At 42.1% G+C, this 27,940-nt stretch overlaps 1 protein-coding gene across 1 annotated transcript; it reads right to left on the bottom strand.

Moving 5' to 3' along the window:
- On the bottom strand, positions 1-27,696 carry LPL (lipoprotein lipase). Its single transcript, XM_054498082.2, has 10 exons — positions 27,420-27,696; positions 18,545-18,705; positions 14,976-15,155; positions 13,510-13,621; positions 12,578-12,811; positions 10,732-10,974; positions 7,462-7,582; positions 5,767-5,949; positions 4,641-4,742; positions 1-1,552 (listed from the first exon to the last, which is right to left on the bottom strand). Coding segments are annotated over exons 1-10 (1,425 nt in total). The 5' UTR covers positions 27,508-27,696; the 3' UTR covers positions 1-1,551.
- Positions 27,697-27,940: the final 244 nt, after the last annotated feature.

Genomic DNA, 27,940 nt, shown 5'->3' with positions numbered 1-27,940 from the left:
TGCCAACAACAAATCATACATCATTTTATTTTTAGAGAGAATTCATTCCAAGCCTGATGATGTTAATCACAACATTGGTCCTACTGTTTATAGGCACGATCATCTCTCTCAGAGAAAGGGTGAAAGTTCTGGCACATCAGGAACAATTTCTACTCCAACATGTTCCAATACATCCCTTGATCGACTGTTTTCCCTTCCGAATTATGCTGAAGGACAACACACATGCAGAGCTTTCTAGTATGTGTTCAGATATCACACACTTTCACAGTCGGGTTCCCAGCTGTAGCCTCTGAGATATTTGACATCTTTATCATTTCATATTTATACATAGAAGAGCATTCTGAAAAATAGGAGATCTAGTTTATAAATAATTGTTCACTCACTCTTGATTAGTTGTTAAAAACAACAAATAGCAACCCTCATGGTACTCCATGTGGCTCATTGCACGCGATGGTTTACAAGCACTGCTTAGGAATCCACCCCAGGAACTTCTCCACCCTTTCACTTAGTAAAAACGGTCCTTGTCTAAAATCTGTAGAAGCTCACACAATGCAAAATTTGAACTCAAACCTATCTTTTCGTGTCAAAGCCAGGAACAAAAGAGACGCACTGGAAGTACAACTGAAGCATGACCGAGGTAAGCCTAAAACTGAAGAGTAACTGTCAGATATTGAATGATTTTAAATTGATGAAAATCATTTGGAGAATCTAATAATAAAATTATGGTATCTTTTTTTTCTGCACCATTCAAATTATGTGTCAGCTGAAGATTATAGGCTCATTTTCAACACCTATCCAGAGAACATTATTATAATATAATCTTGAGACAAAAAAGAAGGGGGAGAGAGGGATTAAGCAATAAACGATAAAGCCTATTAAGAATTAATTGATCTAGATTTTATATCTCCTTGAATTTGTAACTTTGTCATGATGCAAGCCAATGGTAGGGACTCTTTAAAGCCTCTGTGTTTATCAGACCCTTTCTTTGTCCCTCTCCAAGTCACACGTTCCTGGTTGACTTCTGGACCACATTCCAAGAGCAAGAGGGAATCATTCTAAAACATCATGCATACTGCTGTGTAGATGAGTCTGATTCATGCTGCGGAAAAGCATTTTCTGTATTCTTGGAGACTTGGAGTAAACTTTGAGAAGGCCTCAGTCTGAAAGATCCAGAATTCCAATTAAAATAGGAGGTTCTAACCAATTATAGGCGATGGCCCAATACACCACATGAAGGAGCCTTATTTTACTCTGCGCCCAAACAATTATTTCTTTCTCAAAGGACAAAACAGCGCTTTTCATGATCCACCGTCTTTTAACGTTGGAGGATGTGCTATTTGGCCACTATACCCCACAAATTGAATTAGCCACTTTTTAGTGCTAGAGACTGTCTCCTAAAATAACTAACAAGGATAGGGCTGGGATTAATATTCAGGAAAATCCACTTTTGAAACACCCCAAACACTGGGGATGTTTTGTAAAAGTTACTTCCTTCACTTCATTCATCACAGAATTCGTGTGCCGTTCTTTGTTCTGTAGATCCGCCCAGTTTCTGAGAAAAAGCACAGGAAAAGGGGCAATTTATTATCTTCTGAGTGTTTTACAATCCGCGCCCGTCCCCCACTGGTTTTAGGATGGAAAAAGCCTTCAAATGGAATTTCAGAACAAAGGTTGTGAGAATAAACCCAGGGGAGATGTGTATAATAGATCAGAGAATGGCAGGTTCGTAGGAATGGAAGACACTGGAGCAACTATTTAGCCCCGTCACAATAAGGTGCATCATTTTTGGAGGACTGGGCCAAATGACTTCTAAATTTAGAGGATTTCTTATTCTAAAATGTTTCAAACGAAAAGCCTGTTCCATTTCATTTCTTGTGATATGAGGTTTCTGAGGAGTTAGCAGAAGGTGTGAGAAAGAGAATCTTTGATTTGATTGATTTTAATCACAGAAGAAAGAAACTGTAGAAGATTATTAGTCTAATTTATAATTACCTCCTAGATAAAGTTCAGGTACATTTTTAAAAATGCGTCTGGCTGGGCGCCGTGGCTCATGCCTGTAATCCCAGCACATTGGGAGGCTGAGACAGGCACATCACCTGAGGTTAGGAGTTCGATGACCAGCCTGGCCAATATGGTGAAACTCCGTCTCTACTAAAAACAGAAAAATTAGCTGGGCATGGTAGCGGGCACCTATAATCCCAGCTACTTGGGAGGCTGAGGCACAAGAATCACTTGAACCTGGGAGGCAGAGTTGCATTGAACCGAGATCACGCCACCACATTCTAGCCTGGGCAACAGAACTAGACTGTCTCAAAAATAAATAAATAAAAGTAAAAAAAAAAAATAAAATGCATCTGAACATTCTCTGTCTAAATAACTGTTCTGTCAGTAATCCTATAATCAGACAAGGAATGCTTCATTAGGTTTTCTCAGATAAAGTCTTGTAACATATCAATAATATGACTGGACGTGCTTTACAAGCAGCTAGAGTTATTTACTAATTTAATGAGGTTTTATTTTTACATTCACATGTAGATTTAACGTTGTAGATGCTCTGGGAGAATATGCATGCTATTTATGTGTAATACAAATGCATGTATAAAATTTCATCTAGGGCTGGGTATGGTGACTCACGCCTATAATCCCAGCACTTTGGGAGGCCGAGGCAGATGAATAACCTGAGGTAAGGAGTTCAAGACCAGCCTGACCAACATGGTGAAACCCTGTCTCTACTGAAAATACAAAATTAGCCAGGTGTGGTGGCAGACACCTGTAATCCCAGCTACTTGGGAGGCTGAGGCAGGAGAATCGCTTGAACCCAGGAGGTGGAGGTTGCAGTGAGCTGAGATCGAGCCACTACACTCCAGCCTGGGCAGCAAGAGTGAAACTCCATCTCAAGAAGAAAAACAAAACAAACAAAAAAAACTTCATCTAAAAGTCTCTTTCTAAGAATTGAAGAAAGTATGATATTGCCTCAGATTTGTGATGAGGAAAAACAACGTAATAACCTCTTAGAAGAAAAGTCTCCAGTTAGATAAGAATTGTGTCATTTTGCCTGGCTCGATACCACTAACTATTCTCCATTTTGAGTTGATCTTGAATGCTCTTACATTAATGCTTTTGATCCAGATGGCCTCATCTAGTCATTCAGAGTATATACACCATAATTCTATTTTTGTAAAAGACGAAAAACATATAAATATTATGTATATATAAAGTACAAAAGAATATAAATAAAAATGTTAATTGGGGTTGTCTCTGAGTGATATGGTCACAGTGATTTTATTTTATTTTTGCTCATTTTTCCTAATCTATTTATAGTAAACATGTATAAAATCTATTATAAACTAGAATTTAAAAATATTAAAGATGTTACACATAGGGTCTTTAATATACTTTTCCTAATAGGCATTTTTTTTTTTTTTGAGACGGAGTCTTGCTCTGTTGCCCAGGCTGGAATACAATGGCGTGATCTCATCTCACTGCAACCTCTGCCTGCCCAGTTCAAGCAACTCTCCCGCCTCAGCCTGCCGAGTAGCTGGGATTACAGGCATGTGCCACCACACCCGGCTAATTTTTATATTTTTAGTAGAGAGGTGGTTTTGCCATGTTGGCTAGGCTGGTCTTGAACTCCTGACCTCAGGTGATCCGCCTTCCTCAGCCTCCCAAAGTGCTTGGATTGTAGGCATGAAGGCAATTCTTATTCTATACTTTTGTCTCAAATGCAAACTAGGAAAAGAGAACAAACCAAAAGTAATTGCTTTTCCTATTTCCAGATGACACTGTGTCCAGCCTTTCCCATCATTTCTTGTGTCACTGGCTTGTATGACATGATCTAATATTTCTCCCCTTTGTTCCTGTAACCCATTAGCACTTGTTGTCTGGCAGGGGATGTGTGGAGAGTTGAAAAGGGCATATTCCTGGAATTCAGAACAGGAGTGGTGAAGGTCACATGCTTAGTGTCTTCTTAGTACTGACGCTCTGGAAAGATGCAGCTAACAGCTGCCACATGGATTAGCCCTAAAGGTCAGGTAGGAAAGAGGCACAGAGTTGTTTGGAGATAGAAAAGAGAACAGTTTCCTATAACTCTCATTCTGTTTGCTTGGCAGCTTTGAGGGTTTTGAAATGGGTGCTTGGGGCAGCCCTGTTGGCTGTGTGTCCCAGAGTGTGCTGACACTTGGAGAATCAAGAACTATGTGGCTGCAGGTGATGCAATGAGACCTTTTTACTTCCCTGAATACATCCTGGGAAGAGCTGCACCCACAGCCAGAACAGCAACTACTTAACTTGTGTTACATGCTCTGCAGATGGCATCTGCAAAGTCAGCAGAGACGCAGTAGAGAAAAAAGCAGAAGTGAAGATTCAGGGGTAGTTCAAGGAGTAAAATAAAACCTAAAATGTGTGCCTGGGATGAAGGTCAGGGCTGGGAGAAACAACAGGAGAAAGAAAAAAGAGGAAGTATTGCATAAAGTAACAGACATTTGATACGTATGCAGAAGGACTAAGAAAGACTGATTGAATGCTTTAATGACATGAGTCAGGGCAAGCTGTTGGTGATGGGGTGAAGAGGAATGCGTGAACCTGCCTCCCTTAGGGTGCAAGCTCAGGATGCCCGGACAGCTTTAGCCCAGAATGCTCACCAGCCTGACTTATTCAGAGACTTGTCATGGCATTTCACAAATACCGCAGGTGCCTTTCCTTTCTGCAAATGAGACACTTTCTCCCTAGAACAGAAGATCACCCTGTGGAAGAAAATGGATGTGAATATGCCACGTAGAACAATCAAAAGCACTGTTCACAAAGGTGCAGTTCTGTCAGGACTGTTTAAATACTACATGATCTTGCTGGGTAATTGTTTTGATATTCCCAATAATTAACTATCACACTCAGGCCACATCGGAATCAGAGGGCAATTTGAGAGCCTAAGCCGGTGTTCAGCAAACAAGCTAGTTAATTTAGATAGATAGGAATGCAGACAGCCTAGAGCAGTCTTATATTACTGGGCTTTCACCAAGAGATGATAAAAGATCAACTCTGCCATCTCTTAGCATCTGCATTAAGGAATTAGGGCATCTGCCTTCAACTGGACCTTGCTAGTATAAAAAAGATTCTTTATAACATTTCCATCCCTAAGATGTTTTTTCTTTTTGTTTTTTTGTTTGTTTGTTTGTTTGGTGATACAAGCAAATGACTAAAGAGAAATAATTTGTCAATCCTAACTTAAAGAGTTTTTTTAATTAACAATAACAGCACACTATAGTTTACAAAATCCCAGCACATTTAGTATAAAAGCTTTAAATCCTATAGCGTTCTCTGTGTAATTCATTTTATGGGTACACATGGGTGGGGCTGTGGAGACAGGTTGAGATTATCTTGGAATCTCACCCTTCTTGAAGAGGTTGGTTTGAATCTTTGATTATCCAGGTAACATCTCGGAGGTTTGTTCCCCAACTATTTTGTGCTTGCAAGAAACAGTGCCAAATGAGAAGCTGAGATTCCTGACTTCTAATCCCAGCTCTCACTGAATAACTGTGAGCGATTCAGGGCTTGTGTTTTCCTTACATGAAAGACAAAAATACTGTCACTTCCCCAAAAAATAAAATAAGAAAATAAAAGAAGACTCCTAAAGAAAATTTACGTCATATAGTAATAAATACAAGGTTTCCTAAAGCTCTCCCTGAATTGTGAAGGCCCCTGAAATACAGCCCCTAGGTCATGACATCAGGTGGGGGTCTAAAGTGAAGGAAGAAAAATACATTAAATTACTTTTTCTGAGTCTCTCCTGCTTTTACTCTGATCTTCTGAATAGCAAAGCCGGGACTGCTCCACCAGTCTGACCAGCTAAAGTATGAATCACTCTTCCATTTGAGCTTCAACATGAGTAGTTCTCCAATATCTACCTCTGTGTAAATTAGGAAGGAGTATGTCTTATTTGTTGAAACTTCAGGCCTAAACAAAAAAGCAATAAATTTGGTTAATTGTAGAGATCAGCTTTCCCCACCCCCCACTTTTTTTTTCTCCTCTCCAAATATAAATAGCTTTATTGTTTAGGGGATATTTTAAAAATGCAAAAAATGCCCAACAAAGTACTCAAAATGAAGGTCGATGGCATTTAGTATATTTTAAATTATATCCACATTCCAGCATTTATCCTAATGACATGAACTATTTAATACAATTCTAAGAGAAAATCCTGAAGTCAATCATTCAGAAATATAATTTTCATTTTCATGTATTACTTTTCAATTTGTATTGATACTTAAACATTATTTAGCTACAATCATAGCACACATATGATTCTCTATTCTTTATTCTGTTTATATTTTATATTCCATTTTTTACCATGTTTTCCTGGGTTTCCTAGAATTATAGTTTTTAAAGGCTGGATCGATTTTAATGACTGGATAAACCACAATTCATTTAACCACTGACTCAATGTTGGATACTGGGTTTCTAATTTATGCTAGCATAGGTACCACTGTAATTGATGTTTTAAAAAATGTTTGTTGACTATTTCTTTAGGATAAATATTAGAAAAAAATCACTCCCTTCTATGTAATAATATTTTGTAGCTATGGAAAGTTATTAAAATACTACCTTCCGCACCTAGAGGGTTCTAGCCGTGAATGATGCACGGTAGGTTCGCATGTTCTGCTTCACCACCTTGTCTGCACTGGCTATTTTTAAAGATTTGTTCATCTAGTAATTGTAAAAGTATCAAGTTGCCTTAATTTTATATTTCTTTGATTAGTAGTAAAGGGTAGGCTGGGCACGGTGGCTCACACCTGTAATCCCAGCACTTTGGGAGGCCAAGGCGGGTGGATCACCTGAGGTCAGGAACTCAAGACCAGCTTGGCCAACATGGTGAAACCCTGTCTCTAGTAAAAATACAAAAATTAGCTGGGCGTGGTGGTGGGCACCTGCAGTCCCAGCTACTTGGGAGGCGGAGACAGAAGAATTGCTTGAACTCAGGAGGCGGAGGTTGCAGTGAGCTGAGATCGCACCACTGCACTACAGCCTGGGCAATAGAGAGATACCCCATCTCAAAAAAAAAAAAAAAAAAAGGGCTAACGCTTTGTCATGGACTTCTTACTACTTATATTTTCTATACATATTATATGTACATCTATAGAGTGGTTTCCTGTTACTATTACTCGTTTTCTTTAATGTCAAACCTTTTGAGATAGTTTAATTGTATTGTTTAGCAACAGCTTTATAAAAGAAATAAACAGATATAAGATGATAAATAAAAAAATATAACTAGTAAGTGAAAATAAAATGGCCAATTTGAAGCATTTTTTTCTCAATATGAAATACAGGAAAGACCTCAGTTTTGAAACTCTGATTTTTTTAACTACAGACTTGTTTTCTAGGCATCCCTCTCTGCTTCTGCTGCTCAGACCAAGGGTTATGGTAGGGGAGGGAGCAGTGCCATGATGACCACCCTCTTGTGCTACTCACAGAGTGAATGGGATGTTCTCACTCTCGGCCACGGTGCCATACAGAGAAATCTCAAAGGCCTGGTTGGTATGGGTTTCACTCTCAGTCCCAGAAAAATGAATCTTTACTTGGTAATGGAAGACTGTTGGGGAGGAAATTGGAACATGCTGATCAATCTTTATGAAAACATCACAACCCCAAACAGTCAGGCAATTCAGAACCACAGAAAGTATCTCACTAGCACTCAAACCGGAAGTGCACACACATGGAACCACTGGTGTGGCTTGGAAAGACTTCATCATGCACAGTGTTCATACCTAGAAAATGCAGACCTTGAATTCTACTCCCTTTCAGAAAAGTGTGGTTATATGCATAGCAAAAACCCAAATGTGTCTGAATTGCCAAGTAGCATTAGGAAGTAGCCATCTTTGAGCGGTGCTACGGAGATCAAATCAGAAGGCCAAAACACTCATGACGCTTTCTCCATGAACTCCACCATCCTTGGCCATCTTGTCCCTTAGCATCTGGAGCAAGCATATTCGACATTTGCTTCTGTGTCAGTATATGTCACTGTGTTTGTTTCATGAGTAGGTCTGTCCTCCACCCTGACTGTAAGCGGGCTTCCGGTCACAGGATCATGCCCACACTCTTAATTCCCCCACCATCTAGCGCAGAGTAGGTGTCTAGTAGGCACATCATAGAACTTATTGCATTGATTTTTCCATTCTGTGATGGGCACACCAAAATCTCACAAATCACTACTAAAGAACTTACTCATGTAACCAAACACCACTTGTTCCCCAATAACCTATGGAAATAAAAAAAAAAATTTTTTTAAAAAGAACTTATTTCATTGAGCCATCAGTGAGGTCACAAGGACTGCCTTGTAAAGCCAGCCCCTAAAGTATTCTATACTAGGGACAGCCTCTGGAAGCAGGTAATTGAACTTCTATATCTCCTCCCTGCTCCTCCTCTGGTCTCTACCAAAAACCCTGAGCAAATGGGCCTGGGGAGAGGTTAAAAGGAAAGGCAGCAGGACTAAAATACAACCATGATGATGGGGGATAAAAGAGTTCTTGGAGGCCAGGCATGGTGGCTCATGCCTGTAATCCCAGCACTTTGGGAGGCCGAGGTGGGTGAATCACCTGAGGTCAGGAGTTTGAGACTAGCTTGGCCACCATGGTGAAACCCTGTTTCTACTAAGAAAAATACGAAAATTAGTCGGGTGTGGTGGCGGGGGCCTGTAATCCCAGCTACTTGGGATGCTGAGGCAGGAGAATCGCTTGAACTGGAAGGCAGAGGTTGCAGTGAGCTAAGATTGTGCCGCTGCACTCCAGCCTGGGTAACAGAGTGAGACTCTGTCTCAAAAAAAAAAAAAGGAGTTCTTGGAATGTTTTTTCTTCTATATCCCGCTATCCTTGGTCAGATTTTTTTCTTATTTGTGTTACTGTCTATTAAATGTACTTTCTCTTAAGCTGAGACACAGATCTCTTAAGACTGATGGTTTAGAATATAGCAGACCATATTTTTATGCTGCTTTAGACTCTTGTCCAGGTGAAAAAATTTTCAATAAATGTTGTGAACTTCTGATAACACTCTCTATTTTGTTTAGATACATCTCTTTTTATAATTAAAAAGTAGTCAGATACTAAGCAAAAACAGAAGAAGAACAACAAAACCCCACAGCTACTAAAAGATGAAGAGACATTGAATTGAGAATTAAACAAAACCCTTGCAGGCAGCAGGACAGGCCAGAGCTGAAGAAGCTGGGAGTGGTGAGGTGCCCCCAGGGGCCACTGACAGAGCCTTGAACCCACTGATGCAGGAGGCAGGGATGAGTGAAGCCTGTCTGTGTCTTCAAGATTATGGTCCCATGGTCCCCTCTTTACCTCATACACATTGCCTGATTCTGAAGAGTTAAGGTTTCCTTGAAGCACAGGTGCCCCAACTTCTATACCACGAAAGACACCTCTACAGCTTCTAAGAATCACCTTACACATGAGTGCCATATGTTTTACTTGGGGCCACTGTTCTTTAATATCATCCCTTCCCTCAGGTTTCCACCTGGATTCCACAAAAGCCACCCTTCCTGAAGTTGGTCCCTCTCACCGGATTTATCCGATGACCTCCTCTCCCATTTTCCCACCATTCCTTTAGGTCTGGCTCTAAACAAGAGGCCAAGCTTGAAATTCAAGTGTGAAACAAACTCCTGGCAAAATGGCAATATCTTAGAAGGTGTGAGATATTCTTGCCTTCCAGGAATAGTTGCATTTAAAAAGACAGATGAGGCCAAGGAGGGCAGATCACCTGAGGTCAGCAGTTCGAGACCAGCCTGGTCAACATGGTGAAACCCCCTCTGTACTAAAAAAAAATACAAAAATTAGCTGGGCATGGTGGTGCATGCCTGTAATCCCAGCTACTCCGGAGGCTGAGGCAGGGGAATCATTTGAACCCAGGAGGCAGAGGTTGTGGTGAGCCAAGATCGTGCCCCTCTACTCCAGCCTAGGAGAAAGCTAGACTTCATCTCAAATTAAATAAACAAATAAATAAGACAGATGGTCCTTGCCTTTATGTAAGTCGTGAACTTTCTGTAAAGGGCCAGGGAGTAAATATTTTAGACTCTGTGGGCTATCAACTCTGTTATGGTGGCATGAAACCAGCCTTTGACAATATGGTAACGAATGTGTGTGGCCGTGTCCTAATAAAACTTTGCATGAGCGCGTAGAGGGGAACAACAGACACTGGGGCCTCCCAGAGGGTGGGAGGAGGGAGAGCTTCAGGAAAAATAACTAATGGGTACTAAGCTTAATACCTGGGTGATGGAATAATCTGGACAACAAATTCCCATGTCACAGGTTTACCTATTTAGCAAACCTACATATGTACCCCTGAACTTAAAAGTTTTAAAAAAACTGTTTATAAAAGCAGGAAGTAGGCTGGATTTGGCACAGGGGCTATAGTTTGTTGACCCCAGGTGGATGGTTCCAAATGAGCTCTGAGCTCTGTGCTGATAGCCTAGCCCATGCTAATGGCCACATTTACAGAGGAGGGCAGCGAGCAAGGCTGCACATCCCACACTGAGCACTGGGGCCTTGCTGGCAATGGGAATTAGGAGCCTCAGACAAATAGATCAATGCAACCTCCTATCAACAGAAACACCAGTGAGGGCTCAGGGTTTAGTAATATCAGTCATCATCTCTGTTCCAATGGACAGAATGAGTACATGTGATGCAGTGAGCATGATGAAATAGGACTCCTTGATTTCCTTATTTACAACAGTCTCCAGCCTACCTTTGTAGGGCATCTGAGAACGAGTCTTCAGGTACATTTTGCTGCTTCTTTTGGCTCTGACTTTATTGATCTCATAGCCCAGATTGTTGCAGCGGTTCTTTCTACAACTCAAGCAGAGCCCTTTCTCAAAGGCTTCCTTGGAACTGCACCTGTAGGCCTTACTTGGATTTTCTTCATTCAACAGGGAGTCGATGAAGAGATGAATGGAGCGCTCATGGGAGCATTTCACTAGCTGGTCCACATCTGGGTAAAAAAGAGACACCAAGAATTGTATCTCGGCAGAAATCCACAAAGAGTGTTTCATTTGGCGTGTCTAAAATAGGTGAGATGTGGTGTTAGAATAAGATCACCCAAGGATATAGTCGTGTGCATTTATGATTGTAGGCCCTATTTCAGGAGATATTCTTGGTGGTAGTGGCCCACCCACCTCCAAGACAGTGAAAGTTGCAAGTTCACAGGGAATTTTTGACTTCTGTGCTTCTTATATTTATGAGTATGTTTATGAAGCTGTAATAAGCCTCCAAAGTGGAGGTTGATTTCCTTGTTTATCACATCCTTCTCTTACATTGAAAGTGTCTAACACTTCTAGGTGCTTCTAGAAACATATACATGCCTCTTGCCTTACAATAAATTATTCATAAGTCAAAAATACTGTAAGTCGAAATGCACTTAATACCCCCAAAACCCATCATAATGTCAAAAAGTTTTAAGTCAAACCATCACGTGCTTCTCAACTTACAATGGTGTTACAGCCCAATCGTAAAGTTGGAAAACTGTAAGTTAAGGACAATTTGTATTTCTAGAAACCGCATCTTAAGAGGGTAATTGTTAAATGAATTGTATTTTATCATTGATATGTATAATTGAGGGTTCTGCCCCTACTAACACTCTTTTATATCAAATGAACACAGAAATAATCAGCAATGCCATAAGAATGAATTCCTTGTAAGTTTTTAGGACAATCGAAAATAGTAACATTATGCTATAAGTTTTATAACATGTGCACAAAAATAACGAGAATATCCTAGGTAGGTCCCGATGTCTATAAAGTATGCAACGGGCTCTTAAAAATAAATCATAAACTAGGCATGGTGGCTCACAGCTGTAATTCCAGAACTTTGAGAGGCTGAGGCAGGAGGATCACTTGAGGCCAGGAGTTTGAGACCAGCCTGGGCAACATTGCAAGTCCCGTTTTTACAAAAAACAAAAACATTAGCCAGGTATGGGGGTGTGTGCCTGTAGTTCCAGATACTTGGGAGGCTATGGCAGGAGGATCGCTTGAGCCTAGAAGTTCCAGGTCACACTGAGCTGTGATTGTGTCACTGCACCCCAGCTTGGGCAATAGAATAAGACTCTGTCTCAAAAAAGAAAAAATCACAAATTTAACACAAGCTAACATTATTAAAGTAAAACATTAAGCTAACATTATGTTCTGAACATTTTGGAAGATTTATACTAATTAACATCTCCTTCTGTTCCAATAACATCTAAAATCTTTCCATTGGCTTTGCAACTACATTCAAGGTATGACAACATGTGGCCAGATAGCATTTTGTGATGCCATTATTGAGGTCAGTGGAGTCTTCCTGTCTAAAATCTCACCTTTTTCTCTTGCTACTGTAAGTGCACTGCTCAGTGTAGCCTACAATATAGTAAATAAAAGATGAAATGGCTGTCCTGCCTGGCTCTAAGGTGGTCATGCTGAACATTGCAGAATTCTTCAGAAACATAATTTGGCCAAATGTGTATATGAAAACTACATAATTTGAAGCTACTGAGTAGGACATTGGGTCAATAAGGCTTAAGGATAAGAGTCACGTTTAATTCGCTTCTAAATAATATTTACCTCCAAGGCCTCTCTCTGCAATCACACGGATAGCTTCTCCAATGTTACATCCTGGCTGAAAAGTACCTCCATTCGGGTAAATGTCAACATGCCCAACTGGTTTCTGGATTCCAATGCTTCGGCCAGGGGACCCTCTGGTGAATGTGTGTAAGACGTCTACAAAATCTGCATCATCAGGAGAAAGGCGACTTGGGGCTTCTGCATACTCAAAGTTAGGTCCAGCTGGATCGAGGCCTTAAAAGGGAAAAAAGCAGGTCCACAGATTTGTAAATTTCCATTCATATGACATTCGCATGTCACCTCTCATCATTTGAATGCACTGGCAGCTATTTAGATTCTTATTAGCTCCTATTCTATAGTCACTGGGTCTTTACTTAGAGAGACATAAAAGGATGCTTGGCTCCTTCTAAAATGAATTTGAGTCTCTTAAACTAGCCTTATACAGCAATTTCCACTCAGGATGGCTGGATTTCCTTTTGTAGATTATTTCTGAATATGTGGAGAAGATGTATAAACAGTGGTGGGTTCTTTCTCTATGTGTATATGCCACACCTTTGCCTAGATGACGGTCTTCTTTCCAAGTGGCCTCTGGAATTGGTCCTTCTTCTTTTCTCTTAGTACTGATGTGCATTACACTACTAAAACACAGAGCTGAGAATGGGGGAAACAGGCTTCCCAGAGAAATCTGCAGGCATTGTGTGTAATTCTGCTTTATTTCTGTGCTGTTGCCAGTGGATAGTAAGCCAGTGAGAGCATCTGTGTTTTTTCTTATCCCTAATAAAGAGCCCTACAATGAGATAATCAAGTGCTGGGCATGTCTCCGGGAAGAACACCACACACATGTGGGTATTTAACAAAATTTGTTCTGATTCTCTCTCAGAATGACAGTCTTTTCGCCTCTTATGGTAAGACCAATGAAATTGCTTTCTTACCAGTAATTCTGTTGACTTTCTTATTGGTCAGACTTCCTGCAATGCCAGCAGCATGGGCTCCAAGGCTGTATCCCAAGAGATGGACATTGTCCAGAGGGTAGTTAAACTCCTCCTTTGGAAGAGACAAAGAAAATGAAGGTTCTTATAGTTCTGCCAAAAATAAAACTAAAAGAAACAAAATGAATATAAATATTGTTTTCAAAATATAGGAAATACTGAAAACTAATTCTACTTATTTTAATTTTGTGTTACAGGTAAGAGAGAGAAAATATTCTCTAGTGTTAAAATTTCTTTTTCTTTTCTTTCACTTTTCCATAAACAAATCCAGTACTGATTTTCTCTTTCTTTAACAACAGATTTAAATTACAAAGTTTTTCCATGCATCTGAAATAGTATTATTTCTGTATATAATATATGCATATGTTTGTATATGTGTATGTATTTGCATATATAACCATATATTATATGTACAAACATATACACATATACATATGCATATACATATATATGCATGCATATATGTATATGTGTATATGTTTGAATGTATAGTATATGGGTATATATTTTCCCATTATTCCTTACTCTAAATAACTGTATCACTTTATCATTGAAGGTTAGCCAAGCAATACAGACTCAGGAAACATTCAGTGGAAGGGACCAGAGGTACATGGTCCAGCCCCTCATTTAACAGGTGAGAAGCCTGAGCCCCAGGGAGGTGATCCCATTTGCCCATGTTCATTTGCCCGGTCAGCAAAAAAGACAAGAACTTTTGTCGTTTATGATCAGTCTAATAAATACAGCTTATTTTTTACTTCCAATCACCTGGTGAAAATAATTTGCCTTGGTCAGAGTATCAGCTTCCTTCCAACCCCAAGATACTTTTTAGAGGTACTTTTCAGGGGATTGTCTGAAAAAGTGGGTCTCTCGCAGCTAAGTCAGAACTCCAGACCTCAGTTCCCTTCTATCCTATGCACCTTCCCTTCCATCATCTTCCTAGCTCAATTCCATCACTCTCCCAATCCTCAACAAAAACATCATCCTATTTCACACTAAAGAATAAGTACTATTAATATTTTCATGAAAGATTGGTATGTCAAGGCGAGGATAAGATGTCCACAGGCTAGCCAACTGGTAGGGAAGGATCTGGCTGAACATGCCATCTTTCCTCTGTCCGAAAATCACAAGCTTTTTTCTGTTGGGCCCACTTAGTTATTGGTCTCAGCAGATCTATTCACTGTGAAAATATCAAACGATAGAGCAGGGCAGGACTATTTATTGGCCTTATAGTCTATTCTTATCAAAATGTTGCTTTTGTATATAAAATAATATCCACGCTCATTCTGAAGATTTGAATTGCCCCCAGAAAATATTTACATCTAAGAGAAAAGGAAGAAAGAACAGCCATTTTTCTGGCTCCAGTCAAAAACACTGTTTTGGACACACCAGTCTCCTTCTCCCAGTCTTACCTCCATCCAGTTGATAAACCGGGCCACATCCTGTCCCACCAGTTTGGTGTAGCCCGCGGACACTGGGTAATGCTGCTGAGCCCGTGACAGCCAGTCCACCACAATGACGTTGGAGTCTGGTTCTCTCTTGTACAGGGCGGCCACAAGTTTTGGCACCCAACTCTCATACATTCCTGTTACCTGAAGATGATGACACAAGCTTTCTTAAAATACCCACCTACCACTTGTCATAGATACATCAGCCCAATACACCTGCATGAAATGGAAAAAACAAACTTGATTGGAAGCCCATTGGCACAGATAGAAAAATCAAATAACAGAAGAGTGTTCAGAGACAGGTCTGTCCCTTCCAAGGCAGATCTAAGTACGCCAGGAAGGCGTTGAGTTGAGTTGAGGAACGGCAGATTGGAGTTCACCATGCTTCCCATTTAAAAAGTATATTTTAGACATTCAATAAAATTTTGATCATTTATACTATTAAAAGGAAAGATTGGTCTGAATGCAAAGTGGGTCTTTGAGGAAACTAGCAGGAGCACCTGGCTAGGAGCACAACCCTGTGGAATTGGTCCAGTCCCACTCGCCTTTGCCTCCCTTCAAGGTTGGGGTGTTGGGCACCCTTTGTAGTTGGCGTTCAAGATCAGGAGAGGATGATGTCATTTCTTCAGAATGTAACGTTAATGTCTCCCTGTTTCAGCCAGGATCCCCTACTTCACAATGGGAACCCTGTACTTAAAGCCAGTGACATCCAAGCAAGAGGCAAAGTTCCAAGATAGCTGTGTCTAAGCAACATGCTGGGATGTATCACATGCATGCTACATGCTAAGCATTCCTTTGGGTGTCTCATGACACAGCTAGAGAGCCTCCTCACTTCCCTTCGTCTGTGCCTGTGAGTCCCCAGGCAGCTTATTTCAGATAAGGCAAGAAAATCGGGTTTACCCTAGGCCCCTATTAGAAGTTTTTCTGTACTACCAGTGTTTCTCTTTTCTTTGTTCTTCCTTCCTTTCTTCCTTCCTTCCTTCCTCCCTCCCTCCCTCCCTCCCTCCCTCCCTCCTTCCCTTCCTTCCTTTTATTCCCTCCTTTCTTTCCCTCCTTTCTTTCCTTTCTTTTGGCAGAGTCTTACTGTCTCGCCCAGGCTGGAGTGCAGTGGCATGATCTCAGCTCAATGCAACCTCCGCCTCCTTGGTTCAAGCGATTCTCCTGCCTCGGCCTCCTGAGTAGCTGGGACTACAAGCACATACCACCACATCTGGCTAATTTTTTTTGTATTTTTTCAGTAGAGATCGGGTTTCCCCATGTTGGCCAGGCTGGTCTCAAACTCCTGACCTCCAGTGATCTGCCTGCCTTGGCCTCCCAAAGTGCTGGGATCACAGGCATAAGCCACCTCTCCCGGCCCAGTGTTTCTAAGTTAAGCAATCTAAAAGGGCTGGACATCCAACTTACTCCTACAGTGGCTGACACTTTTATTAACTGCACAATAGCTAACTGAATCCTTTCTTTCTGATCAACATAAAATACTGATGTAAGTAACCTCAAACAAAGCGAGTGAAAAATCTAAGTACTCACCTTTCTCAACTCAAAAAGGGTCTTATTCTAAGTTCTTTCAATCTGAGTTTTTCTTCTGAGGTTCAATAATTACTATGTTTTAAATCTTTGGTTTTCAGACATGCAGCTGAACTGAAGCCCTCCCTGCTGCCTGTACCAGGTGGGCCACCTGACCCTGCCAGTGAGTTCACTGAGATAATCAAGATCCGTCAGTGTGGCTGGCTTAGTTCTTGCACAGACCCAACTCAGTCCCACAGCCAGACAGCAGTCTCTGTGCTCAAGCACTCAAAATATCAGGACACATGATGTGAAAGATACAGGTGGGCTTAGTGAGGCAGTAGGACCAATGATAGGAAGTGGCACCATCTGTTGATATTGGGTTGGTCATGTCATCTTAGTATGAAAAAGAAACATTTTTTTCCCACAACTTCCCAAAGTATAAAATTCTTTCAGGGATAAGATTGAGATCACTGAGATACTCAATTTATTTTTGTTGTATAAATGCGTTTATTAAGCTCAGATTTTTTGAAAAATATTAAAAGCCAAGTTCTGTATATAACCAAAGGGCCTCTAAAGATTCCTTTTTCTGGGCCAGATGCAGTGGCTTACGCCTGTCATCCCAACACTTTGGGAAGCCAAGGTGGGTGGATCACTTGAGGTCAGGAGTTCGAGACCAGCCTGGCCAACAGGGTGAAACCCTGCCTGTGCTGAAAATATAAAAATTAGCCGGGTGTGGTGGTGGGCGCCTGTAGTCCCAGCTACTTGGGAGGCTGAGGCAGGAGAATCTCTTATGCCCAGGTGGCAGAGGTTGCAGTGAGCCGAGATCACGCCACTGCACTCCAGCCTGGGCAATAGAGTGAGACTCCATCTCAAAAAAGAAAAAGATTCCTTTTTCCTGCTTATACCTATTAAAATATAAAAAGATTTATGTTTAGGAATTTGAGCTTTTATCACAAATTATTGAATTTACTATGTTAACATAGTAAATGGCTATATTTTATTAAACATCTGTGTGAATTCTGCTAGTAGTAGTCTTCATCTCTATAAAAATTGTAGCGATTGTCCTCTTCAGTCAATAACAAAGGCACTTAAATTATGTAGGAAAAGAAATGTGGACTAGATGAATGTTATTTTTAGCTAGTTCTCACTAGAAATTAGTATTATAATATTCACAAGCTCTGACATAATGGATAGATAATATATCTTTAATAATCCATTTTACATAAATCCTTTTAAATAAATTACACAGTCTACTCACTTGGGATTGAAACATTTTAAAACAAACTAAGCAAGAACTACATAACGTAAAGTGACTGTGTGACATTTTAGAGAGGGGACTTTTAACAATATTTTTTAAAAGTAAATTTAATCACAGTTTCACTTTTTCTAATCATCTGGCATGTCAGCTCCCTGCCCAGCCCTTTTTTTTAAAATTTCCAGAAAGGCTCCCTAAAGTTTACAACTGGAAAATTTTGGAAGTAGAGTGTTTTTAGGGACATCTAGTGCAACCTCTGCTTTACAGATCAGTAAATGGAGGCCCAGAGATGGCAAGTGACTTGATCCACAGCCCAGAGCTGGAGAATGGCAAAGCCAGCATGGACGCCACACTTCCTCTCTCCACTCCAGCCCTCTCCTCACTCTTCCATGCGGTCTGCTTTAGAAAGGTTCTCCTGGCAATGTGCTGGATGATGTGGGATCATGCCAGGGTGCCACCGGTTCCCCACAGCAATCACCTAATTTCTGCTCTGTAGCTGGGCAGAGCATCCTTTACCCACCTCGCAGGAAGCTCTGGCTCAAGGGCACCAACCCGGTACAGTGTTAAAATGAAGGCTGGCACTGCCTAGGGGGAGTTCTCATGAACCTGTGGCTTCAGATCCCACCTGAGCCAGAACTGTCTTTATTCAAGTGTAAAGGAGAGCCACGTGAGATGTGGGGTGCGGACCCATCACTGGGTCCCCAACAATTGGGCAGGCCAATCAGGATACCTCGCCACCCCAATCCATTCTTCCCCAAAGAGCCTCCCTTACCGTCCAGCCGTGGATCACCATGAAGGTTTTGCTGCTGTGATTGAAGTGACAGGTAGCCACGGATTCTGTTACTCCAGGAATGAGGTGGCAAGTGTCCTCAGCTGTGTCTTCAGGGGTCCTTAGGGCAAATTTACTTTCGATGTCGATAAAATCTCTTCTTTCTGAAAAGGAAAAATTGGATATGAGGTTAACTGGAGGGTTGCTTGATTTTATTCATTGGAATGGTATGTTTTAGGTTCACAGGCAACCACCGCTGATGCTATTTTTGTTTCTGACGTGTTTTCAAAAACGAATGTGGATTGCAAGAGAACAACAGATCCTCCAACGTTGAGCAAAGTTGACAGAGAGACAACCTTAACTCTGAATTAAGATTGTCACCATTGACCTCTCCTAAGTCTTCCAGCCTTTCTTGAAGCTCTCCTTAGTCAGGATGTGTGTGTGTATATTCGTGATTTCAAGTAAGGGAACTGCTATTTGGGGATTCTTTAGTTAATTCTGTCTTCTCTCAAGACGTGAATTTAAGTGACTTGGCCGAGGTTACCCTGGTATTAGTGGGAGGGTGAGGATCAGAACCAGGTCTCTCGGTTCCACTTCGAAGCTCGCTTTCCTGGAGAACATTGACTCGTGCATGGCTCTTGTGTGCTATAGTTCCACTATTTGTGTGTGTGTGTGTGGGGGGGGGGGGGTTGTTTTGTTTTGTTTTGTTTTTTGAGACAAGGTCTTGTTCTGTGTCCCAGGCCAAAGGAGTGCATTGGTGCGATCTTGGCTCACTGCACCCTCGAACTCAAGTGATCCTCCCACCTCAGCTTCCTGAGTAGCTGGGACCACAGGCGTGTGCCACCACGCCAGGCTAATTTGTATTTCTTGTAGAGATGAAGTTTTCGCCATGTTGCCCAGGGTGGTCTCTATCTCCTGGGCTCAAGTGATCCACCCGCCTCAGCCTCCTAAAATGCTGGGATTACAGGCATAAGCCACCGGGCCTGGTTAATTTTTGGATTTTTAGTAGAGATGAGGTTTCACCATGTTGGCAAGGCTGGTCTCAAACTCCTGGCCTCAAGTGATTTGCCTGCCTCAGCCTCCTAAAGTGCTTGGGATTACCAATGTGAGCCATCAGGCCGGGCCTCTATTTTTAATAAAATAATTTAAAAAAATTTTTAAAGAAAAGTTGGAAGCATGAGGAGGCTTATGTATGAAACTGTTCCCACTCCTATGGAAAGATATACTTCAAAATGTTGCAAGAAATAATTTAGTAGGTTGTTCAGAAATACCCGTGCTATGTATGAGCCATGGTTAATTCTCTCCCCAAATATTTCTTTTCCTACTATGTCGTTACAATCTTCCACACAAAGGCAAAACTTGAAAACCACAGCAAAGCTTGTTGTTGAAAGAGTTCACTTTGGTTCTTCATAGTTAATCCCAAACTTGGTGAGAAGAGAAAGACAACCTAGTTTTTGAAACTATGGACAATAGTTATAAATGCTGCTGAATCTTCATGGGGTACAGTGAATAGTTGAAGTAAATTACATTGCAAATAAAATCAGACTTCATGAAGCAGAGCACAATCAAAGGGAAGTTATGTTAAAAGGAAATCATTTAATTCCTTTTCAGGTAAAAAAGTAAAAAAAGAAAACAACCCATAAAACCCACCTATTTACTGTAAGAAGGTAATAACTTGTAGATGTTAGATTTTGCCATTCGAAATTTCAGGAGATTCACGAGGCTGCGAGGACTACTTCTCATTTCTTAATCTAAATTTGCTCTTTTTTTCAACTCGAAATTTAAAAATCTGTAATTTCAAAATAACTGCAGAAGTCAGGCCAATAATAAAAAATAAGAGTGTCATAGGAGCAACAGTGAAAGTACAGGCATTTGAATCAGCCTTATCTAATTATCTGAGGATTGGCCAACATTTTCCTAATGCGTAATTATTTTCTAAAATTCCTCAAACAACATTGTGGTTTAAGAAATACGCAATGAGTTGATCACACACACATACACACACACGTGCACACACACCTCCATCATCTAAAATGTAGGAGAAATTTCTTAATGATTCTAATTATGAGAAAAGGAGTTTTGTTACAATGGGTAAACACTCCAAGATCACTTATTCAAATAAGAGTCTGTGCTAAACTATTGATCTTTAAAGCTCTTTTCATTTGCATATAGTAAAAGTGCACGTGAATCCATCCATCCACCAAGAATATGCTCTACCTGTCATCTTTATTTGAAGATGTTGGTCGCCTTCTTCCTTCCCAACCAGAAAGCACTCTAGTAGCTTTACTATTTCTCTGATAATGGAAAAGAGTATTGAATACTTTTAATTTAATTCTGCCTTCAGTGCCCAAGAACTTCTTTTCCTGTTAAAAAGTGCTTTAGAAAATTTAAAAGTAATTTCACCCTCTCCCACACCTTTCCACCTTAAATAGCTCATACCTCCTCTCCACGAGTCTTATTTTAACATATTCTATTATCAATCTTTTTAAAACAGAGATGATATGAACAATCTGGCAGACAGATCTCGTTTGCCACCTATTTGCCAAATTGACATTTTAAGAATATTGCTCAGTACAACTCCAGAGGCTGCCATTCACTTTTAGTCCACTTTCCCCTAGAATTATGCAACTTGGTATCCCCGGAATTGCTGGTGGTTTTGAAATGACCACAAATTTTCTTTGAAATGACTAAGACTGGCTTTGTGTAGTTCCATGAAAAAAAGTCTATTCAATCCATAGATCCTGTACCAGATTGCATGTATGGCTCACTGACAGCTCCAATTTCCCTCTGTTGGGTCCAGAGTATGTAATGAAAAGTAGGAAATTTACACATCCTCTAGTAAATTTGTATTTAGAGACTTTCATTTCACTTTTAAAGAAAATGATTTTCATTTGACAGGAAAGTATACCACTCTATGTGCTATGTGATGCTTTCAATTCTATGTCAGACATGAAATCATAAATCTTACTGGCATTTAGTCCAACTTTCCTTTTCTTGGATGTTCTGATAATTTTCACACTACCTGTGTTTGCAACCCCCCGAGGATGTCTCAGTGTCCTAAAGATGAATGTGCTTCCCAAACTTCAATCAGCTCTCTAGTAACTGACTTAGACCATGTAGTGATGGGTGGGACGATGGACCCTGGCTGTGGGGCAGTCAGTATATTTATTTGTCCCGGTGCGTCCTGTGATTGCTATTGGGCAGCAGGTGAACTGATTTGATGCAGCTGTTACTAAGGAAACTGTTATTTTCCATACATGGAAATAATATTAGTGACTGCAGTCATCCAACTAGACTGTCTTTTACCATGTCCCTTAGAAATTAAGGCCACCTTAGAATTGAGAAAGAAGAGGAGTACAGGATGGAGGGAGGGAGGAAAGCAAGGAAGGAAGGAAGGAAGGGGAAGGGGAAGGGGAAGGAAGGAGGGAAGGAAAGGCAGGCCTTCATTCTGAATTTAACTTAGCATCACCATACCACCTGCCCATCAGGCCTCATCAGAAATGTCCATATTAAGCCCTTAGGGGAGAGTTTTGGGTAACACGCAAGTTATAAATTATGCCTTTCCTGACTATGGAATCTTTATTCCTAAATTCCTAAATAAATAACTACAAATCTGAGTGTGTCAACAAAGACAAAGAATTTATTCTAACATAGATAATAACTCACAGAGACGAAATTAGGCTGAGAAGTTAAAGCACGTAGAGAAAGATAAATGTATAGAAGGGAAGAGTGGTAATTCTTGTTGCTAGAAAGAGGGAAGCGTTGAGCATCCCAGGAAAGCAACAGATGGTGCTTTAAAGGCAGATCAAAGTCATCACGTGAGTAAGATGAACATTTATGCAATGACATGAGGTACAAGAACTCAATGAGAATGCATTTCTGTTTGGAATTTCTGTTCTCCTGTTATCCCCCCACCCATTTCTCTGTCTCTCTCTCCCCTTTTCTCTCACTCCTACAGGGCTTCCTCAGTAATTCATTTGCTCTCTGAGACTGATAGTCATAGTTATCGACTCAGGCAGTGTCTGTAGGATATCGAAGAACAAACTGAATTACTCATGTGGTCGATTTGGTGAAGAAAAACATCAATATCATGATCAGACTGAATTGATTGTTCTGTTCAGATATTCTAATGTAAATAATGCTCTTGACTTATCTAACATGCAGCTTTACTTTATTTTATTATTATTTTTTGAAACAGAGTCTTGCTCTGTCACCCAGGCTGGAGTGCAGTGGCACGATCTTGGCTCACTGCAACCTATGCCTCCTGGGTTCAAGCCATTCTCTGCCTCAGCCTCCCGAGTAGCCGGGATTACAGGCACCTGCCACCACGCCTGGCTAATTTTTGTATTTTTAGTAGAGACGGGGTTTCACCATCCTGGCCACGCTGGTCTTGAACTCCCGACCTCATGATTCACCCGCCTCGGCCTCCCAAAATGCTGGGATTACAGGTGTGAGCCACTGCGCCAGCCTACTTTTTATTTTTATGAAAATTGTTTTTATTAATGGAATAGTAAAAATAAATCTTGTATGAATCACCTGAATTTTACCCTGAATTTTCTCCAGTATTAGGGCTAACCTTCCACACTACTGAAAAGAGGGGTTAAAAAATAGGTTCAGAGATGTGTGTTAAAATTGCCCCACTGAATTAGACCATCAAGTGTGAATAAGCCATCATTATTTAAAGAGATCTTGTGGACTGGTTAATGAAATAATTTGGTTGAGTATCATCACATAGGCATATTTAAGTCAAGATTTTTTAAGTGAAATACAAAATGTTTACATGGTTAATCTGAGACTACTTTCTTCTTGTTGCTGAGGATGGCAAATGGAAACACCCAGTTGTCTCAAACTAACACAATGAAAGTCCATGATTACTTTGCCAACAATTGTTTTATTGGAGGGAGGGCTGAATAAACATGGGGACGCTATTCTTTTTAGTTAAAATGTAAGTGCTAACTCCTATACTATTTTTCACCATAATTAATTCTGCAGCCAATTTTTTTCAAAGGTACATTATTGATGTCATGATAGCTGTATCTTGAATGAAGGGCTGTTGAGGATCTCTAAATGCAGATCCATTTACCTACATTCACCACCATCCCTCCGAAAGCATCTGACTTTTCATGCTACTTAAAAGCTTCTCTAAACTTTGTACTACACTCAAATTGATCCAAGCCAGAATGGTATTACCCCTACCTGACTGCACAGAAAGAGACTTCAACATTTACGAAAATACAGATGAGCGCACACACCAAAGTGGGTTGAGTGCTGTGAGCAAGGTGGCTGGATTAGACAAAGTGTGGCCATGCCAACTGGGTGATCTTTGTTCTATTCTACTGTCAAATAATGGTGGGAGACGTTTTCTTTTATTCATTCAAACAGTCAAAATCACCACACTACTTAGATAGCATTTGATCATTCTGAGAGCACAGACTGGGAAGAGCAAAAGGAATGAATTGGCACAAGTTTAATAGGCTCACTCCCAGCAGAACTTACATAAATATATAGCACCTAAGATAATCCATTCCTTCCTTCCTAGTAGATATCTATTGTTGAGTATGCAAATGGTGTCAGTGCACACAGACAATCTTAAAATGGCCACAAGACAGCAAAGTGCAGTCACACAGTCTAGTGAACAGACATTGTTCAGAGTAAATTTCAAACTCTTAGCCTCCGAGTAAGTTGGAACCCTATCCTATTAGTCCTTCAGAAACTAACGGAGCCTTCAACTTTTGCAAAGACAGAATGTGACAAAAGCACTGTAACAAAGATTTTACTCCCAGGTTAGAAAGTCTCTGTTGATAAAAGGTATTTAGTTCACTGTGGTGACAAACTCATTTAATGGATAGATGATCCCAAAGCTTTACACTGATAAGTGTTTTTGTTATTTTTTATTGCCATAAAAGTTGGAATTTACCTTATGAGTAAATCCAAATGGTCTCTTCATCCAGACCTTAAAAAATCATGATACTCATGTCTTGAATACTTTCCTTACACTTTGTGATCCAAAATCATCACCAACCATCATTTTGATGGCTGGGACATCTTCATATTTAAGTCAATGAAGTCTTTGTGGTGGTCACAGAAGAAACTAACTGCAAAATATTGTAAGTTGCAAGGCACTTTCTTGAACAATCTGGCATAAGGCAGTAAACTGTATGGCCCAATTTTTCCTCCATGATAAAGCAAGAACAGAAAGCTGAGTTAAAAATAAGCTGCTGAAAGAAAGCGAAAATTTTCCATCGCAGCTCTTCCCCCGTACCTGACTCCCACCTTTCAATACAGCTATTAATCAATCACTCCCTCGCTGAGCTCTCCTTCAGTGACATCTGCTATTTTGCTCTCCTTTGCCATCATGTTGAACTCAGAAGACAGCCTGGAAATTCACAATGGCCAGGCAAGTGGAACTTCAGCTGCTAAGCACTGACCATACTCTCCCTCTCCTAGCTCTTCACATTTCCTAATTGGGGCCATGCAGAGATGGTGGTGGCTCCCAGGACAAAGTGCCTGAGGACGGTGCCTCTTGTCCTCATATTCTTGTTAGAAAGAATCCAGAATGAATAAGTAAACTCAAGAGCCCAGAGGAGGTGCTCCCTGTCTTTCTACCATGGTGACATCTTTCTCTCCCTGAAATTCTTACCTTCCTAGATGAATGCATCTGGAGGAGAAAGAGGGAGAAAGTTGCTGTGATGGGAGAGGCATGATATGTTTTGTGAGTAGAGTGAAAGTGGAGGGGATGGGAGGGCGTCGTTTCCAGTCTACTTTGAAATAATCCCTCCTTAATATATTTACAGCCAGGAAAAGCATGTGTTGGCTACAACTCAATTTAACTAATTAATCACATAAGTGTCCACTTAAAGAGTCAAGAGTTACACCGGCCTCAGAGAACATTGGCCTCATCCAAACTCATTGCAGAGTTGAGGAACCTAAACCCAGAGAGGTGACACTGACTCCCAAGAATTTAGGGTCTTGAACCTGTAAGGGAGCCTAGCAAAAACCTGAATGTGATGACATATTTCGGTGCTTGTTTTGCAATGAAAATGACATTATTCTATGGTGTGCTTTCCGAAATAAGAATTTGGGGTTGGCTCCTACCATCTTCTTGTCAGCATTAAGCAGTACGAAGGGAAACATACGAAACATACCCCACATAAGATGTTGAAGACTTTCTCATCGTCTCCCCAGTGTTCTCAAACGGATCCAATAGAAAAGATAATTTTTTTTCTTATCCAGTTTTGCTTTGATGGAATCTATACTTAATGGTTTTTTGTTGTTGTTGTTTTGTTTTGTTTTTGTGAGACAGGGTCTCACTGTCACCCAGGATGAAGTGCAGTGGGGCAATCACAGCTCACTGCAGTCTCCTGGAATTCCCTGGCTTAAGTGATCTCTCAGCCTGCTGACTAGCTGGGACCACAGGCACAGGCTGCCAAACCTGGCTAATTTTTGTTTTTTTTTGTTTGTTTGTTTGTTTTTTTATAGAGACGGTGGCTCCCTATGTTGCCCAGGCTGATCTCGAACTTCTGGGCTCAAGCTATCTTCCGGCCTGGCCTCGGCCTCCCAAAGTGCTGGGACTACATGGGTGAGCCACTGCTCCCTGCCAACTTTTTGTTTTTTAACCTAAAAAAATGTTTCACAAATTAATGCCAAAATAAAACAAACGTTCAGCGGCAATCAAAGCCATGGACAGACTCGATCATAACTTGAACCGCTGGGGAAGTGCCGCCTGAGAGCACATCCAAGCGACACCGCCCTAATTGCAATTCCAGCAAGGAAGAAAAGAGGAAATGTTGGCCCGTGTTATGAATGGCTTCAGCTGCTCTTCTATGTTGCTGTTGCATGTTAACTGAATCGAGGTTCGAATTAAGCAGGCTGCCTCCATTGCGGACAGGTCTGAGACATTCTCATTTGGCCCCGAACGCCTGGACCCCAGCAAGCGGGCGGTTCCCTGGCGGCGGTGACCACAGTTGTGTCCGCTGCCTCCGTGCGGCGCCCGGCAACCCCAAGTGCTCGCAGCCGAGCCGCGGGGCCGGGCGCCCGGAGCTGGCCTCAGCCCCCAGGACAGGAAGGGTGGCCAAGTGCTGACCTGGCAACCCCCGAGTCGGCGACCACAGATTGCTGGTGGCTGCGCCACGGTTTCGGGAGGGTCAGCTCCTCGCTGGGTTCTCAGGGCACTAAGAAAAGAAGGGCATGCGAGCCTAGAAGCTGGAGAGAGTCCCGGGCGCCCCAGAGCGGGTGGGACGCAGCTTCCCCAGGACTCCGCGCCACGCGTCCTTTCTCCACCCCGACACCCACTGCCACTCCCACAGCGGAGCGAGGGGTCCCGCCGAGGGCGAGCGTGCCCCGTGCGGCTGAGATGCCCGGAACGCCTCCCCGCGCCCCGGCTTCCCCAGAAGGGGCCACAGTCGGCCCGCGAGTTCCCGGGCGGGGGCTGAGCCGCAGTGCCAGCCAAACCGAGGTCACCTTGGCCCGCGCGCCTTTCATTCCAGGGCCCCTCAGGCAGCGAGGTGACTGCAGGTCACCTCCAGCCGGGCCCTTACTCCCCGCCTCCGCCGTCCCGCCCCCCACACCCCGGAACCTCCCCGGCGGAGCCCGCGCGCCCGGGAACGCTGTCGCGGCCAGAGTGGAAGGGATAGCGCGGGAACCCGGGAGAGAGAAAAAGCGGGAACTGGGCGCCGCCGCTTCACGATAGGGAGGAGATTCCCTCCCGGCCCCTCCTGGATCCCACTCCAGGAACCGTTTTGGGGCTAGAGCCCAGGCTGGGAGAGTCCCCGGGCGCATCCACAGCCCCTTCCAACTTCCTTCTTCCCATTCTCAGTTCGGGTGGCAGTGGCCACCCGCCGGCTCTGCAGGTGGAGGGGAGTTTGCGCGCAAAACTTACGGTCGGCGGCGGCCACCCCTCCGCGGGAGGCGGTCAGACTCTGGAGCCACACGGCCAGGGCCAGCGCGATCAGGGCTTTGCTCTCCATCTCGGGGCGCGTCCCTCTGGAGGAGCTGCAAGGCGCGGACGGACTGATGAGCCCGCTGAGCCAGAGGCTGGAGAGGGCTGGAGCCGCGGTCTGGCGCTGGGCAAGTCGCCCTTTAAAGGGGAGGGCAGGGCAGCTAGAAGTGGGCAGCTTTCCCTTGAGGAGGAAGAAGAGAGGGAATCGAGTCTGACACTGTTTTCACACCAAGGCTGCTTTTGTGACTGGAAATATGCAAATAAACCTCATCACCTATTGGCTATAAAATCATAAGTTGGGGGGAGGGCCCTAAATTCACTTCTAAACGTTTGAGCAAACAGTAATGAGGATCAACCCTGCCAATGAGAAGAGGGGGAAAGGGCAGACGGAAAAATTTGCTTTGTTAGGCTCCTGTTCGCTTAGCTTAAGGGGTTCCACTCTCCCCGGGGCCCCCTGTCTA

This window comes from Pongo pygmaeus, chromosome 7 (genome assembly GCF_028885625.2).
Source record: "Pongo pygmaeus isolate AG05252 chromosome 7, NHGRI_mPonPyg2-v2.0_pri, whole genome shotgun sequence".
Classification (NCBI taxonomy): Eukaryota; Metazoa; Chordata; class Mammalia; order Primates; family Hominidae; genus Pongo; species Pongo pygmaeus.
The sequence above is the reverse complement of the archived record's forward strand: the minus strand, read 5'-3'. Positions and strand labels throughout refer to the sequence as shown.

Bases quoted from the DNA above. Each gene is read 5' to 3' on its own strand.
- LPL (XM_054498082.2), bottom strand. From the start codon at position 27,507: ATGGAGAGCAAAGCCCTGATCGCGCTGGCCCTGGCCGTGTGGCTCCAG. The intron at 18,706-27,419 runs GTAAGTTTTGCG...TTTCCTTTTCAG, and splicing joins AGGGGTGGCCGCCGCCGACC to AAAGAAGAGATTTTATCGAC. The intron at 12,812-13,509 runs GTAAGAAAGCAA...TTCCCTTTTAAG, and splicing joins GAAAGTCAACAGAATTACTG to GCCTCGATCCAGCTGGACCT.